General features: G+C 41.1%; 1 protein-coding gene across 3 annotated transcripts in view; it reads right to left on the reverse strand.

The window, feature by feature from the left end:
- Positions 1-17,808, reverse strand: part of MAPKAPK5 (mitogen-activated protein kinase-activated protein kinase 5) — a 25,930-nt gene extending 8,122 nt beyond the window's left edge. For 2 of the 3 annotated variants that reach the window (XM_005876224.2, XM_005876225.2), the window contains exons 1-10: positions 17,749-17,808; positions 12,337-12,410; positions 11,787-11,862; positions 10,760-10,857; positions 9,208-9,316; positions 7,431-7,520; positions 6,617-6,712; positions 5,732-5,812; positions 3,660-3,847; positions 1,724-1,844 (exon numbers count right to left, since the gene is read on the reverse strand). In XM_005876224.2, the coding sequence (XP_005876286.1) occupies positions 1,724-1,844; positions 3,660-3,847; positions 5,732-5,812; positions 6,617-6,712; positions 7,431-7,520; positions 9,208-9,316; positions 10,760-10,857; positions 11,787-11,862; positions 12,337-12,410; positions 17,749-17,781 (966 nt within the window). In that variant the 5' untranslated portion in view covers positions 17,782-17,808. Of the gene's footprint in view, positions 1-1,723; positions 1,845-3,659; positions 3,848-5,731; positions 5,813-6,616; positions 6,713-7,430; positions 7,521-9,207; positions 9,317-10,759; positions 10,858-11,786; positions 11,863-12,336; positions 12,411-17,344; positions 17,466-17,748 lie in introns of all 3 variants that reach the window. The other variant, XM_014547710.1, reaches the window with a different exon arrangement.
- Between the last annotated feature and the right edge of the window lie 6 nt (positions 17,809-17,814).

Here is a 17,814-nt window from a genome sequence, read left to right on the forward strand (position 1 = left end):
GAACCAGCTCAGTGGATCTGAGAGTTTGTAAAAGCACAGGCATTTCTTCTTGTGCCACCGGCACAGCTTGGATGGGGATGTAAATTGAGTAGGGCGGGGTCTCAGGGAGTAGCCAGCGAGGAGGAAATAGCAATGGCGGCGTCTCCCTGCCCCTCGCCTCCCCGGGACACCAGGACTTCTAGTCCCTCAGTGCCGGCGAGCATCGGTGCGTCAGAGCTTCCCTCGCTTTCCAACCGCTGCAAGGCCGTGGCCACCTCTCCCCGTGGGATCTGGGGCCTCAGAGACCCGCCCCGAGCAAGCCCAGAGGATTCGAGGGTTCGTAACCGCTTCCGATTGAAAAAAAAATTCGAATCCAGTTGCAGCCCGCCTGGCCTGTGACTGCGTACCTCTGTTTTTGGCGCCTCCGTAGCTCCCACTCAGTCTCACTGCACTTCTTTCTTTTCTTCCAGTTGTAGATCTCCCACTGGGCCAACTTCCCCATGGTTCTGAGTGGTGGTTGTTTGCTTCATAGTTGGTAGTTTCAATGATGCTGTGAGAGCAGCACGCACAGGTCCACTCCCTACGCCGCCATCTTGGTTCTCCTCTTTGTCACACTTTAACCTCATCCCTTTTAAGAAGGTAGCATTCTCCCTGGCCAGGTTGGCCTGTTTGCCACTGCCTTTGCCTCTCAGCCACACTCTGTTTCCAGACCACAAATCTCATTTGAGTGTCCATCTACCACTTGAAACAATATCTAAAACCTAAAAGATTTCCCTTCACTCAAACTAGCCTCATTCTTGGTTTTCCTCTATTTGTTGATGGTACTACCTGATGTGCTACCCAAATGTTCCCTTATATCTAGTCAGTCACCAAAAATTGTAGAAAATTGTCTTCAAAAGTATTGAGCCAATTCATTCATCTCTACTTCTCTGCTCTCAGAGCCGCCCCTCAGATTCTAAATTACCACAAAAGTCCTAAGTTGGCAAGTCTGCAAATCTGGTTAACCATTCCTAAACACCTTCCCTATGCAAACATCTTCTCAAATTTCTACAATGGACTCTCAGCTACATCCTAGTAAGATAAGACTAGCCTGGCCGTTGTAGCTCAGTGATTGAGCATCAATCTATGAACCAGGAAGTCAGTATTCAATTCCAGGTCAGGGCACATGCCCAGGTTGCAGGTTTGATCCCCAGTAGGGGGCACACAGGAGGCAACTGATGGATGATTCTTTCTCATCATTGGTGTTTCTCCCTCCCTCCCTCTTCCTTCCTCTCTGCTATCAATAAAAATATATATATTTTTTAAATGTAAGACCTGTCTACTTTCAAAGCCTGGCCCTGTCATATGCATCTCACTGACTTTCCATTAATGAAGTTAGGTTGTTTTTCCCACTGACGATCATAGGGAGGATATTCCTTTGAGTGTTGTGCTCCCTTAGTGTATGGTTACCAGGCCTTGATCTGGGTTTTTTATGGGAAGCTCTTTATTTCCAGCCCTCATTTTCAGGAAACCAGAGATACTTCTCTGGAAAAGACTGCATGCTCTACATTGTTTTGCCGTTAACCCCTCACTAAGTTGAGTTCCCAGCATTCCTTTTCAACTCAACCTAATCTGCCAACAAAATAAGTATCATTCAAACCCTTATGCATGGAGGGTGGGGGCGGCTGGGGAGAGGTCAATGGGGAAAAAAGGAGACTTATGTAATACTTTAAACAATAAAGAATTAAAAAAAACACACACACACCTTATCCATCATCACTTGAGCAGAGGGTAGAACATTATCCAGGGCCTCAGTCGAGTTTAGCCAGGGGTGGTCCAACACTCCCTCAATGGTGAGTCTTTCCTCTGGTTTGACCTTCAAGAGCCTGTGGAGTAAAGGCCAACAGGGCTGCCATGTACAGTTGCTTCCAGACAACCAGGAAGTTCTGGGGTCTCACACTAACCAGCTCTAGTTTCCGACTTTCTTCCAACTCCTACAAGCCTAGGCTTTCCACCTGCAGAGCAGGGGTGGGGTTCTAGTCCCTAACCACTAGCTGTGAGGGCTCTGTGTCCCTAGGCGGTCCTTTCCATCTGTACAAACAAAGTGAGGTAAAAGTGGTAGGAAAAAACTTAACCCAGATATACTTCAGCCCAGTAATTAATCCCATATGTAGGATTAATAAAATAATCCTACATATTGCTCACAGTTCCTGAGACCCTGAATCTCCATATTGATGTTTTTAGGGTAGTGAGCTCTAATTCCCAAAATGGACTGAGAGTGCTCTTTTGGCTAATAGTGGCTATAAAATTAGTTGAAGGGTCAGGAGGTTCTGAAAACCCAGGTTGCTACTTGTGGTAAAATCTCGATGTTACCATATGGCAGGACATGAACCTTTTATCCAGAAACATTCTAAAGCTAAATACCTAGAAACTCTGAGAAGGGGATGGCATTTCCTTCTAAGCCTAGTGTATTGCTCTGATCAGAGTTCTTTACATCTTACTAGTATGTATTCATGCTGATGCAATTCCTAGCTCACCCCAGCATGCTCCTTGGGCTATTTACAGCACCTCCTTCCAACTACATATCCTCCCGTTCCAAATGTCAGAGTCAGGACAACATGCCTATTTGCTCTTTTATTCTGGATCATTCTGAACAAACAGCTTCAGATTCTAAAGAAAGGATTCATGTTGCTCTAGTGATATTCTATAGAACTGACAAAGAACCACTTAAAGGATATTGATATTTTGGTTAAGTAGCCGAAAAGACAGCATGGGAAGACAGGTGGTGATTTAAATACTGCCTCCACCCTCCTAAAAAACTTTTGCTTATATGTTTTAGAAACTAGCCCCTCTTTAGATACACAGACCCCTAATCATCAGAACAAGCTCACTTATGAAAGGAAGTAATTTCCATAGAGAAAGGACTGTACTGTCAGGAGACAGTTCCCAGATACTGCCCCTTTAATGCTTATCTTTATCACATTACAGATGAAGAAACTGAAACCAAAAAAGGAAAAATTGCTGAGTGAAACCAAGCAATAGGAATACTAGAACAGTGCCCAAGACCCAGGCAGCTGAGCCTCCCATATATACCTCAACTTTAGGTCTGACTTCTTACCTAGCCCTCCAGCTACCAAAGGGCTCTGAATGTCAACTGTCCCTCATCTACTTATTAGCCCTAATTCTTCTAACTCTTCCCATCTTCATATATGTCAGAGCAATCAACTAGCAGTGAGAAGGCTGGAGGGTGGGGCCCAGGCCCCACACCATTAATCACATACTCCCACAGCAGCCAAGAAATGAAAAGCCAAAAGCATTGTTATCATCTTAATACCCCAGTTCATTCCTAACATCCATCCCAAATGATTGGCTTACAGACAAGAGGGCACACAGGGGTCAGGGAGTAGAGATTATCACTAAGGCCCTGAATTAATGCTCACAGAGACACTGGTTACTGAAGGACCTGGGTTCACAACCCAGGGATAAATTCTAGGAATGCAACAGGAGGGAGCAAAGCTCCATTTCCACGGAGGTATGGACACAGAGAACCCTCATCTCAGGCTCCAGGGGTAAGATTTCTGTGATGCTAAATAGGAATGAACATGACTAAGAAACAAATGACTTTTCTCTACCCAACATTCCCTGTGTTCCAGCACCTTAGGGCTTCCTTGGTCTCCCCACCCAGTGGCCCAGGAACTCACTTCCTCACAACATCTTTGGCCATCTCTGAGATCTGGCTCCACTCTTCCTCTGGGAACTCAAAACTGCCTGTCATGATCTTTCTCCGCATGTCCTTTGGGATAGTCCGACTGTGATGTTTGGAGTAAAAAGGAGGGTATCCACACAACATCACGTAGATAATCACTCCTAAGGACCATAAATCACAGCTCTGAAAGCAAAGAGAAAATGGTCACTCTTAGCAGAGGCACAGCTCCAAAATAAAGCCTCCATGGCTGGCCGACATACACAGGCTGAGCTATCCAAGAATCACTTAACAGAGACTGGAAAAGTTTCAGGAAGTCTAACTTTTCACTCCATTTTTTAAAAAATATTTTTTAATTGATTTCAGAGAGGAAGGGAGAGGAAGAGATAGAAATAGCAATGATGGGAGAGAATCACTAATCGGCTACCTCCTGCATGCCCCACACTGAGAATCCAGCTCACAACCTGGGCATGTGCCCTTGACCGGAATCAAACCTGGGACCCTTCAGTCCTCAGGCCGACGCTCTATCCATTGAGCCAAACCGGCTAGAGCTTCACTCCATATTTTTTATGTGCCACCTACACTACATAGACACACATCAGCATCTCTCATCATTGATGATTCTATCTCTCTCTCTCTCTCTCTCTCCCTTCCTATCTCTGAAATCAATAAAAAGCATATTTTATAAAATAAATAAATACATAAAAAAATAAAAGCATTCATTCCTTTGGCCCTGGCCGGTATGGTTCAGTTGGTCCTGTGCACTGGAAGGTCACTGGTTCGATTCCCGATCAGGGCACATATCTAGGTTGCAAGTTCGATTCCCAGTCAGGCCATATACAGGAAGCAACTGATCAATGTATCTCATATCCATCTTTCTTTCTTTCCTTTCCTTTTCTTTTTTCTTTTTTCCCTTCTCTCTCTCACCCTTTCTCTCCCTCCCTAAAATTTTTTAAAAATAAAATAAAATAAATAAAAGCATTTCTTTGGCCATAAAGGACTCATTGTGCCCGCTCCTCCCCCGCCCCTTTTTTTTTACTCCTCACCCAAGGACATGTTTTTATTGACTTTACAGAGAGAGGAAGGGAGAGGGAGACAGAAACATCCATCAGCTCTGCCTCCCACATGTGTCCCTACCAGGGTTTGAACCTGCAACCCTTCAGTGCATGGGATGATGCTCCAACCAACTGAGCCACATGGGCCAAGCTGCTTCTCTCTCTTTCTTTAATTAAGGTTGATATATTTAGTTTTCAAAAATTTAATTATATCTTATTACATATTTTTATTAAAAATGACTTGTCAATGTAGCATTCAGTGTTCATTTAGTTGCCCAATATAAAGTTTTTACTTAGACCAACATATATACACATTCAAAAGTAATATGAGCCCTAACCGGTTTGGCTCAGTGGATAGAGCGTCGGCGTGAGAACTAAAGGGTCCCAGGTTCGATTCCGGTCAAGGGCATGTACCTTGGTTGCAGGCACATCCCCAGTAGGGGGTGTGCAGGAGGCAGCTGATCGATGTTTCTAATTCTCTATTACTCTCCCTTCCTCGCTGTAAAAAATCAATACAAATTTTTTTTTAAGTAATATGAACTGTTTTTTTCAACATGTTACTCATCTGCAGTGTAATTTTGATGAATGCCATACTAATTCATGAGCACCATTAGATTCACAAAATGGAAAAGGAAGAGAAGAAAAAAATATTGGGAAATTACATCATGCAGGAAATTCATTGCATTCATGCTGAGATTTTAGCAAGTAAATTTAAAGACAACCCTATCTTTTAAATATGGTCACTGGATTATACAACTAGCCAAATAAACAACCTCCAGATGACCATAGCCCTTGGCTCCTGCTGCAAAACCTAAATCGATAAGAACCTTACTTTATATTTCATCATACAAAAACTTGAATTCCAAGTACTCTTCTGCTTGTGTGGCTGCTTCCAGCCTTTTGCACAGGAAGATTAAGGGATAAGAATGGAATGAGCCACATTCCCAGAGGGCCACAAATAGCTCACTGAAAAGAGGCTACCCAGAGGGGTGAAGATAAATATCTCTTCCTCTACCTTGTTGTAAGTGTAGGGTGTTGGTGAGGTAGGTATGATGCCAAATTTCTCCTTTTGATGCCTTCTCTGTGCCTCTAGTACCTGTCAGAGTCAGACCAAAGGGAACAGTTTACTGAAAATCACACAATGACACACAACTTGAGAGACTCCTGGAAGGCTAAAAAGGGTCCACACTGGCAGTCAGCAATCAAAAAAACTCCACATAAACACAATACTTTCAACACCCCGCCCCCCCGCCCCACACCCTCTTATCACCAGCAATCTATCAGTGCTTGCCCAGGTCAAGAACATTAAGATCAGGTCCCTGGAGGAGATTTATCTATTCTTCCTGCCCATCGAGGCATCTGAGATGACTTTTTCCTGGGGACATCCCTCATGCCTGTGTAAAAGCATGCTGATACATGCAACATGGATGAATTTAAAAAATATGCTGAATAAAAGTAAAACACAAAAGATACATAAATTCTATTTTTATGAAATTCTACAACAGACAAAACTAACCAATAATAACAGAAAGCATGTCAGTGGTTGCCTGGGGCTAGGAATTAAGTTGGGAGCAATCTGACTGGAAAGGCACACGGGACAGCTTTTGAAGTGATGGAAACGTTTTATAACTTGATTGTGATGATCATCTTGCAGGAGTATCCATTTGTCAAAACTCATCAAACAACACTTCAAGTAGAAGTACTATGTATAAATCATACCTCAATAAAGTAGATTCCAAAAGAATAAAATGCCTAAATCAAATTAAGCAGCTTTTAGGTTTCTGAAACTGAGCACTCCCCCTCCCATTTGTAATGCACACCTACTAGTCCTGTAGAGGAGGAATGTGAGTGCACACGCAGCTTGGTGGCACAGCCAGTGGCAGAAACAGAACATGCTTACCTGAGGTGCTACATAATAAGGGGTGAACTGGGGTGTCATCAAGTCACCTTGGTCAATTTTGGCAAATCCAAAATCACACAACTTCACTGGGGCATCCTGAAATAAAATAAATGGAAGTTATTGCTCCAGAGTTCTCAGTAAACATTAGAGGGAAATCCAGGTGCACGGCATGTTACCTTGAGCACTCACAAGTTTCTGATTGAGACCTGAGTATATGAGTAGTATATCCTCAGGTCTGGAGACAATGATTCATATTGAGGAATTGTTCTTAGTAACAAAGAAGTAAGCAATTTCTACCGACTCACAGTTAGCCTTGTTTTATAACTTATAAAGTCAGCACTAAAATCAAAATCTTACTCAAAAGCTCCCTGGCTCTATAGATTGGCCCATAACTTCTCACCAACATCCATTTTATGATAGCCAGAGTAACTTATTTGATGGGACATGGTGTAGGTGTCAGAGGGTAGGGGTTGGAGAGAAAAATACACCTTATCAGGGTTAACAGCAAATACAACTGTTAAGTTTTAAGGTAATATAAAACAGCACATAGATTCTGGCCCCATCCTGAAGTCCCCCCAAATAATATCCAAAATCTTAAGTCCTACAAATACATATAAGGATCATCCAAAATTATCCATGAGAGGGGTATTTCTCTGGGCTTCCAGCAAGGAAATAAGTGGGAAAAAATAAGCTGCCTAAAGCCTTTTCACTTGGGTTCAGAGCACTCCAAACACATACACACACACCTCCACGCCCACTTCGGAACTATGTTGTGAATGGCAGCACTAAAATGCAGAAAAGCAAGGCATCTCACCAAAGAGTTATCCTTGAAGAGCAGATTCTCAGGCTTGAGGTCTCTGTGCGCGATGTTTAACAAGTGACAGTGCTGTAGAGCCAGAGCTATCTGGAAAAGGACATAATGAGCAACCACACCTTAGAAAAATTAACTCTTTACTGCCCCTAGTTTAGAGAACTCGGGATATTAAAAAATGATCCTTAATTAAGTCCATTAAGACTATGGCTGGTCTTCAATTTTAAAGCAGAAATTAAGTAAAACTTTTGGTACCAAGAAATAGAACTTAGTTTACCTGCAACGTGTATTTTGTTAAGCAAAAAGAAAAAATACAACAGTAAAATGACTCTTTATCAGAATGAACTGATGGTTAAATCCTGTACACAGTGAGAGAAATGAAATGTTTCCACTTGCATTCATCTGCCATGTGACAAGCACTGCAGAGTGAACACTGCGCAGACAGCAGGCCTGGTCTCCCCCAGCAGGGCAGCCGCATTGACATGTGGCTCAGAAGGGAGCTGCACTCTCCAGGGAGCTCAACTTTCAAGCTCTGCCCTCAAGAACAATGGAAAGCAGCTAACTGGATTTTTCCACCTGATATTCCAATGTGCTCATCCCACTTGGTGAAATGTGGCCTGTTTAGGTAGATGTGAAGGGGTTTTGTTTTACAGAAGATTATCAGAGCTCACCCTTTAGTCCTAGTATTTGAAAAATACAAGGTATAACTTTTAAAATTAAATAGCAAGAGCAAATTCTGCCTTTTCTTCAACTCTCAGTATGGAAATGTCTTAGCATTCCAAGTATCAGCTCCACCGCACCAGAAAGGAGGCATCAAAAAATGCTCATGGAAAATTTTGAAGGATTTTTAAATTAAGAACCAATTGTGCTAGGCTTTCTGCTTTTCTTTGCCTTGCTTGCTTGACATGAAGATTAGCTTTGAGGGTTTAGCTTTTGATCTCCTCAAGATGTTATTTCCAGTTGGTTTCCTAGTATTGTCTGTGACATAAATCATTTCTCTAGCAATGAAATGTGCTATCAAGTAAGCCCTAGCTTGTTTAGCTCAGTAGTTAGAGCGTCGGCCCATGGACTGAAGAGTAATGGGTTCAATAATTCCAGGCAAGGGTACGTACCTTAGTTGCAGGTTCGATCCCCGACCCCAGCCCTCTGTCGGGGTCAGTGCAGGAGGCAACCAATCGATGTCTCTCTCACATCAATGTTTCTCTGTCTCTCCCCCTCCCTTCTACTCTCTCTAAAAATCAATGGAAAAAATATCCTCTGGTGAGGATTAATTTTTAAAAGTGGCATCAAAATAGAAAGACTGTAACCAGGAATAACCCAGAATTACAAAGACCTTATAATACTACTAAAATCTGAAGAGAAAAAGGTGACTCATAAGCAAAAATTATCTTATATACAATTGTCAGAACATATTTTTACACTATACAATCTTTTAAGTGGTATCAGCAACATTTTATCTCAAAGTTCAATAACAGTGCTTGAAAGCCATGTCTAAAGATATCTACAATCTACAAGAGTTAAGATTACCTTCCTTCCAGAGTTTATTTACATCTTATAATAGACAAACAATTGACAACCACTTAAGAATACAGTCCCCCCCCAAAGCATAGAAGGTGTCACATTTCTCCTGTCAAAGCATCTTTTCTGATCACATAACAAAGCAGGCAATGAGAGAGCAAATAGAGCTTTTCTGCAAGCTTTCTTTTATTCCCCCCCCAATGAAATTGTGCTTGTTAACCAACATTGTTGGCAGTTTGATTTGTACCCGGGGTTAACTTGCCTGCTTTGTTACTTGGCTGGCTTGCTTCTCTGTAAAGTGCCGGTGCTGGCTGATTCTGTGAAATAGCTCTCCCCCTTCCATCATCTCCATTACAATTAAGAGTCGAGCCCTGTTTGAAAGCATTTGATTTTGTTAAGTTAAAAAAAAAAAAAGAATTGAAACATCAAGTAGCTAATCTAAAGAGATACCTCATCTACAAAGTGTGTCATTTACTTCCTAAGTCTAGTCCTACCAAGCCCCTTTGAGTGTCCACTACCAAATGGACACTGTGCATAAGGAATATCCCTGACCTAACACTTTCTAAGAAGCTAAAGTGGGAGTGAGAGATTTAGTTTTGAAAATAATGATCCTTTTGAGAACATTACACTTAAGTGACATATTTTGTATATACATTTTAGGGCAGCTAGAATGAAAATATGTTGAAAACAGAATATGACGTTGTGTAGGACATGAATTTCAAGTCATTTGGCTGGGTATTGAGCTGTCTTGGTTTTTCATTCTGTGTGTGTGTGTGTGTGTGTGTGTGTGTATCTACTCCCCCCCGCACACACACTCCACTAGTTTTTTTCATGTGACCCAGAGGATATCCAGCAAGATAGCTGGAAAGGGTTACACAATTACTAAATAAAAGCAAAAGTTCTCATGTTATAAAAAAATTTTTTTGAATTTTGGTTACCATCCTTTGATATAAATGCTTCCAGCTTCCATCCAAATGCTTTCACCAACAGAGCACAGTTGTAAGAAATAATCATTCATTTCCCATTTGTTTTTACAAATCCATCTTCTTTCTCCACCTGGAAAACTTCTTCCTATCCCCTTCAAGTCCTAGTTCCCATGTAACAGCTCTGTGACAACTCACCTCCCCAGCCTACAGCTTGCAGCTCTCCTTTATAAGCTCAAAGTACTTTATGGATGCCTCTCCTTGGTGCCTATCCCATTGCTATGATGGCAGAATTATAGCTCATTCCCTCCAACAGAAAACAAACCTTATTTTAATTTTTAATTTCCTGGAAGAGACTTAGAACACCGTTCAATGGGCTTGCCAAACATTTGGCAGCTAAAAGAATGATGTTGGTTTCTCCCTTTAAAAGGAATGTCAGACTAAGCAATAAGGGCTTTTTGCCATATCAACCTCTAAAACATTGCCTAGAATAATATTTGGTTTCCTTTTGCTAATTTGAAATAGAATCTGTTTTAATTCCACATTACTTGCTTTTTTTAAAAAAGAGAAAGTAATCACAATAATCAGAGAGGCCAGGAGAGTAGTAAGGTATAGATGAAACAAGACTGGCAATGAGCTCATCACTGCTGAAGCTGGGTGATGGGTACCTGGGGATTCATTACATAATTCTGTCTGCTTTCACAAACATTTGAAATTTTCCAAAACAAAATGTAGGGAAGAATGAGAAAGAGGGAGGGAGGGAGGCAGACGGGGAGGAAGGGAAGGAGTGAAAGGGGAAGAGAGAGAGAGGGCACAAAAGAGGAAAACCCACTACACCTTGGCCTACATATGGAGAGGTAGGCATAGTATGATGACCCTGTGTAGTCTTACCTGGGGCTGGACTCATGAGGAAACTGTACACTGTTAGCAAACACTTCAATAATTTGAACTATATTTGGGTGTGTGGCACACATCATGTGCAGGCGTACCTTAAAGAGAAGAGAGGAAATGTTTCTGTACATAGGGGAGGCCAACATTTTCTCTCCCCACACCCCCACAAAAAACTGACAACATTAGGCACAAGAGGCTAAGCCTATTACAGTAAAAAACCTTATCACCTAGAATAATGTAAAAAAAAAAAAAAGAGGGGGGTCACACACAGATTATCTCCTTAATGCTCTTTCTATGAATGAAACCTCAACAACAGATTACTTGCTCCTGTCCTATCCATTAGCAAATGAATTAGCAAACAATTTATTTTCTTTCAGATATTATTCATACATCTGTAAGCAAAAGAGTAAGTCCTTCACTGCACTCTTACTAACATGTCATCACCAGTCCAGATCATTCAAAACAAATGTCTATTTTTAAAAACTAGAAACACATCCTCAGAGTCCTCCTGCAGCACACTTTCAAGACACTTTTCACCAGACCCTTCCAGTAAGCAAAAGAGGAAGTAAACCTGAATACTCAACTATGTATAAGAATCACATTAATTGAAACAATACTCTACTAACAGCCTTTGGTACTGATAGATGTAGGACTGCTTTTATAATAACACTAGAGGCCCGATGCACGAAATTCATGCAAGAGTAGGCCTTCCTTCCCCTGGCTGCCGGCACCAGCTTCCCCCTGGCACCCAGGACCCGGACTTCCCTCCGGCTGCCAGCAGGCACCTGGGACCTGGGCTTCCCTTGCAGCCCCAGCTTCATCCAGAAAGTTGTCCAGAAGGTCGTCTGGTCTAATTAGCATATTACGCTTTTATTATTATAGAGGATGAATAGCAAAAAAGGGGTAAGTATGAACTTAAATTTTTTTAAAGATTCTTCGTGCATCTATGCATGAAGCTGCCCTGCTTATAAAATGAATTATTAGGCACTTCAATATTTAGGCAAGACAAGGCAATAAAGGATCATACCTCATTTCTAGCTTTTGGACGATCAAAAAGAATTTTCAGTGCAAACCGTTCTTGGGTAGAATTCTTCACACAGACTCTAGATTTGAAGAAAAAATTCAATCAGAAATCATCTATGTTACAGTGAAAACTAACTTAACAGGTTTGTTCTTTGAGAATTGTACTTCTAATCAAGACTATATCCAGGTGCATCAGAACAAACTTGCCCCCAAGCCTAGCAGGTGGAAAGGCAGAGCAGGATCTCATCCACTCTTCCTAGGCCTCAGCTCCTAAGCCAGGTGATGCCAACGTGAGGCCTCTGCTGGCTACAGGTGACTCTCAGTGGCTCCACAGGATCAACATCTTCAATGATTCCATGTTACAGAACATGTGACTTGGTCACTTAAGTATATTTCTAAATAGATGAGAAATAGCCTAACTTGTTTAAACACCTCTACTTGTTAAATTAAGGCTGTTTCACAAATCTGGCACCATTGATGCTTCTAATTTAAGGTGCATTTCAAATGGCCCTTTTCAGAGCAATTTTGTCATAGTTTGCACATGGGTCTCTTACCTAACTGGACCACTAATTCCAGCTCCCAGTTTCTGAGTCCAGTTGATATTATATTCCTCTAAAATGGAGGTTTCCTATTAAAATAAAAAAGAGGGGGCAGAGAACAATTCTCCAATTAAAAAGCTGAACAATTAAACAAAGGTGGGACAACAGAAGATCTTTATCACTCAATATCTCATCTTCTGAGAGAATCTGATAAACAAAGCTTTGTATTCTGTAGGGCTTTATAATTAGACATGTTGTCTCAATGACTAGATTAGGCATATTTTCCAACAAGAGCAAAAGCAAAAACTTTAGGACAAAAAATTTGTCAGCTCATCTACAAGGTCCACTGGAGTAGAACCACTGAATGTCTTGTTTTGTCTTTGGAGTGTAGGGGAAAGATTCTTTCAAAATGCTGCACTACTAAATACTGATTTGCTTAAATGGTCAAGTATTTTCTGAGATTCCAGAAAAACTAGTCTTATCTATGCTCCTATGATATAGAGGCCTATATCCTAGAACAAACTGATCAAATTTTTAGAATAACTGAATAAATCGACTTAAATTTTCAAATAAAATAGCAATAAACATCATAGTTAATTTATATAATTTTCAATAGCACCATTTTGAGTACAAAGATATTCTGTCATATTCATTATATAACTATATTTTTTATATTTTTCAACAGTTTTCAATAGTTCCAGATAGATTCTCTACAGTTTAATGCAAGTTTTCATGGAATTCTTGTTTAGTCACTATTATGTTGAGCTTCTGTTGCCTATAGGCAAGAAAGCAATAAAACTCACTTTTTCACATGTAGGGTTCCACATATAGAATAGGAAACTAACTACAGACCTTGAGAAATTAGGCCAAAACTCATGAGACTTTAAAATTGTCTTGTTGCAATGAAAATCTGATAGACCGTATTTATCACTAGAATCTTGATTCCCAGTGTCTGAGAACAGGTTATGTGTCCATGAAACACACTCACTGGGCAGTTAGTATGTGCCAGACACCGGGCTAAGTTCAGAGATGAAAACAGAGCTTCTGCCTAGTGAATATGCAAGTGTATAAAACAAGCTTAGAATAGCCTTCATAGCAATGCTCAACAATCCTGGAATGAATTACTAAAAGTGTTAGCCAGGGGCTGGCGGGAAAGAGACAATGGGGGAGTTGGTGCTTAATGAATATAGAACTTCAGTTTTACAAGCTAAAGAGTCTGAATATTGATGGTGGTGATGGTTACACCACATTATGAATGTATTTGATACCACCAAACTGTACAGGTAAAAATGGTTAAGATGGTAAATTTTGTTGTATGTATTTTACTACAATTTTAAAAAAAAAGAAAAAAAAGTAAAAGGATGGAAAAAGATATATCACAAGTAACCATAAGAGAGCTGGAGTAGCTATACTGACCACAGACAAAATAAACTTTAAAACAAAAGATGTTAACAGAGAAAGGGAGGCACTTTTGATAATGATGAAAAGGTCAAGTCAACAGGAAGAAAAGTCAATTACAAACATATATACATGCACCTAACAAGAATCCAAAAACAAATGAAGCAAAAATTGACAGAATTTAAGGGAAAAATAGAAAATTCAAAAATAATACTTGGAGATGTCAATACTCCCCACTCTTACTAATAGATAGAAAAGCTAGACTGAAAATCAGCAAGGATAGAGAAGACAACACTATCAACCAACCTGACCTAACTGACGTCTGCACAGCACTCCATCCAACAGGGGAATGCACATTCTTCCCAAGTGCACATGGAACAGTCTCCAGGATAAAACATATGCCAGATCATAAGTTTCAATAAATTTTTAATCATGGATTAGAGGACAATTTGAGCAACTGTCCCCAAACCGATTAATAGATTCAAGGGAATCCCTGCCAAAAAGCCAATCAGCCTGTTCGGTAGTCAGGAGCCTAAATTTAAGTGCTACAGTTAGAGCCCAGGAAAACGGCTTTCCCAGCTGACCTCAGTTCTCACCACTTGAGGGGCAGCCTCAAAAGGCAAAACCATGAATACACACAGTGCCACACACCAAACGTTTAATTGGATGTGATGCCAGCTTGCTTCTGGGCGAGTACATCCTAGTCAGTACTGGTTGTCAGTTATTTTTAGCTTCACTAATTTGTATTGGTTAGGCACACCCAAATTAGTAGGAAGATTCACCAATGACCTGTCAAGAATGTGAAGGCTAGCCCAGCCGGCGTGGCTGTGGTTGAGTATTGACCTTTGAACCAGGAGGCCAAGGTTTGATTCCTGGTCAGGGCACATGCCCGGGTTGCTGGCTAGATCCCCATTTGGGGGCATGCAGGAGGCAGCCGATCAATGTTTCTCTCTCATCATTGGTGTTTCTATCTCTCTCTCCCTCTCCCTTCCTCTCTGAAATCAGTAATATATATAAAGAAAAGTATGTGAAGGCTAAAGAAAAAACAAGAAAATTACGTTGGGCAATAATGACCACGTGAAGAAAACAGCATCTCTTTCTAAACCTCTCTTAAATTGTCATAAGCTAATATTCACCAAGCTCTTACTAAATGTTAGCTATTGTCATAAGCACATTTAGATATTATTTGCTCATTAAATCCTCAAAAATACCCTACGAGCTGGAGAGTGTTTTTATCTCCTTTCTATGGATGAGGAACTAAGGGACAAAGAAGTGAAGTTGACTTACTTAAGGACAAAGACTGAGATTTCAACCCATGAGCCTACCTAGAGAAATTGTTGTAACCACTAGGTAACATTGCCTCCCCATTTATATCTCTCTACTAGAACTATGTCCTTCTTCTGCTCAAAACTCTCCCAGACTCCCCCTTCTTTTTAGGGTCAAAGCCAAAGTTATTCCAATGGTCTTTAAGGCCCTACATACTCTGGCTTCCCATTACATCTCTATAACAATCTATATCAGTGATGGCGAACCTTTTGAGCTCGGCGTGTCAGCATTTTGAAAAACCCTAACTTAACTCTGGTGCCGTGTCACATATAGAAATTTTTTGATATTTGCAACCATAGTAAAACGAAGACTTATATTTTTGATATTTATTTTATATATTTAAATGCCATTTAACAAAGAAAAATCAATCAAAAAAATGAGTTCACATGTCAGAGGTGTCATAGGTTCGCCATCACTGATCTATACAGACCCACTGAATTCCAGCCACCTTGCTGTTCCTGGATCACACATGAACCTGCACCTACATTGTGCCTTGTACCTACTGTTCCCACTGCCTGTAATATTCTTTTTTTTTTAAATATATTCTTTATTGATTTCAGAGAGGGAGAGGGAGATAGAAACATCAATGAGAATCGTTGATTGGCTGCCTCCTGCACGCCCCCCACTGGAGATCAAGCCAGTAACCAGGGCATGTGCCCTTGACCGGAATCGAACCCAGAACCCTTCAGTCTGCAGGCCAACACTATCCACTGAGCCAAACCAACTAGGGCTGCCTGTAATAGTCTTCCCAAATACAGTGAAGTTTTGCTCCTTCCTTCCCTTCAGAACTCTATGCAAATGTCATCTCCTCAGAGTCTTTTCTGACCACCCTTCCTAAAACAGTACACCCATACTTTTATACCTCTTATTTAAAACAACCTGACAATGTGTATAACCTAATTCCACCATCTAGAATATAAGCTCCATGAGATCAGGGACACCCAGGAGGCTGGCTTTGTAGCAGTAGTGCCTAAGACAGTACTGGGGACAAATGAGACAAAGTTGATTTTAAAAATCTGCCACATGTTGCCTAATTTCACAACCCATTCATATACTATTAACGTTAGGCAACAATTCTTGACCCTGTATCAATAAAATCTAAACTAAAAGAAAAAATGGATACTTCAAGGCAGTCTTTTTTAACTGAAAATCAATCATTATAATTATTTTTGTGTGTGTGTATATATCTCTATATATACATGACAGTATAGAGAGTAAATTCTAGTGTTAGCTGAAATGTTGATTTTAAATCTACTTTCACATGCACAGGATCTGCCTTTAGTGTCTTCTGAATTTTAATGTAGTTGTATTAAGTTGCGCTTGAGCTGGTATGATGGAAACCTTGAACCAAAAGTCTGTAATACTAGATATGTAATAGTTTATGATCTTGATTCCTTTTCAGCTGAGTTCACCCCGTCATGTTCCTTCCTAGGTGCTAGATGCTAACAGCTTTGAAAAGCAGTCGTGCTCTGCCTTCTCTCTCCAGCTAGCAGCATATTACTATAGCCTGCAGATATGCCCGACTGGCCCCATAATTCAGGGACACGTGCCATCCTCTTTACAGGGTGAGTCCTTGTGGTTTTCACTTTATTAATGAGCAGAGTTCAAGTTTTTCTAAAACACTTAAAACATGTGTTTATCTCTCTGGAGATACTGATCTGTCAAAGCAATCTTTTAAAACCTTTATTTCTATTATGAAAAATTTGATCTCCCTTAATGTATACATTATTTTTTGATGTATCTTTTAAAAGGTGAAGTTTCTTGGTAATGATTGATGATTTCTATAAGCTTTACCATCCAAAAATGTGTTAGAAGTTTAAGTTCTTTATCAGTTATTGGTCATGGTGATTGTGTCCTGAAAGGGAAAATACAGTAACCCTTAATTGCCAATGGATTCCTGTCCCTCAAAAGGAGATGAAATCCTTAAACATGTTGAGTTGACTTAACATTGTAAAATAGTAAATAACACCTATTAGACGTTAAGCTTCATGTTCAATTTATACAAGACTCTAATTTCCTAATCATAGCTAGATAATTTTCTCTTAATGCCTCAAAGAGTTTTTTTTTAAAAAAGTAAATCAGGTTTTAGAAAAACTGTCATTTTATTCGGGTCATTTTAGAACACGTAGTAGCTTTTGGTTGTTGTTAACAGAGCAGTAAGTCACAGGACACCCCTAGCTCTTCCTAAATAAACGCAGTGCTCCCTAGGAGGAGGGGAGAGGAAAAGTGGAGGGGAACACACTGGAAAATGAGCACAATCTATTCGCCAAAGGACTGGGTTTGTAGGAAGGCGAACCACCTCCTTCTGAACTGCAGATTTCCAAGAGGCTAGTTTCAAACAAATCGGAGGGATGGGTAAAGTCCAAGTCTCCGAGTGCTGTGGCAGCAAGCGGATCATCCGGAAGCAGCTGCTGGCGGCACTTGGGGAGAGATCGAGAGTAGAGCAGTGAGACCCCTCCACCCCATTCCCTCCAGTATCGCCACGCCACTCATCTTCTGTTCCAGGGGAGCACAGGTCCCGCCCCCTGCCCCCCACACAAGCCCTTCGCCCCAGGACTGCACCACGCAGGCCGCGGGACCCGGGGGAGACCGAAACCCGGGAGCGGCTGGACTCTCACCCCAAGTTCCCTCCGTTTCCTGAGGCCGGAGCCGAGAGGAACGCCGCAAGGGCAGAGCGGGGAGGAACGAGGCATCTCCCCTTACCTTGATGGCTTTCTCCATGTCGCTCTCCGACATGCTCCGCGGCGCCCCGACGGCCGGGAGCAGCGG

Source organism: Myotis brandtii, unplaced genomic scaffold, assembly GCF_000412655.1.
Source record: "Myotis brandtii unplaced genomic scaffold, ASM41265v1 scaffold482, whole genome shotgun sequence".
Taxonomy (NCBI): Eukaryota; Metazoa; Chordata; class Mammalia; order Chiroptera; family Vespertilionidae; genus Myotis; species Myotis brandtii.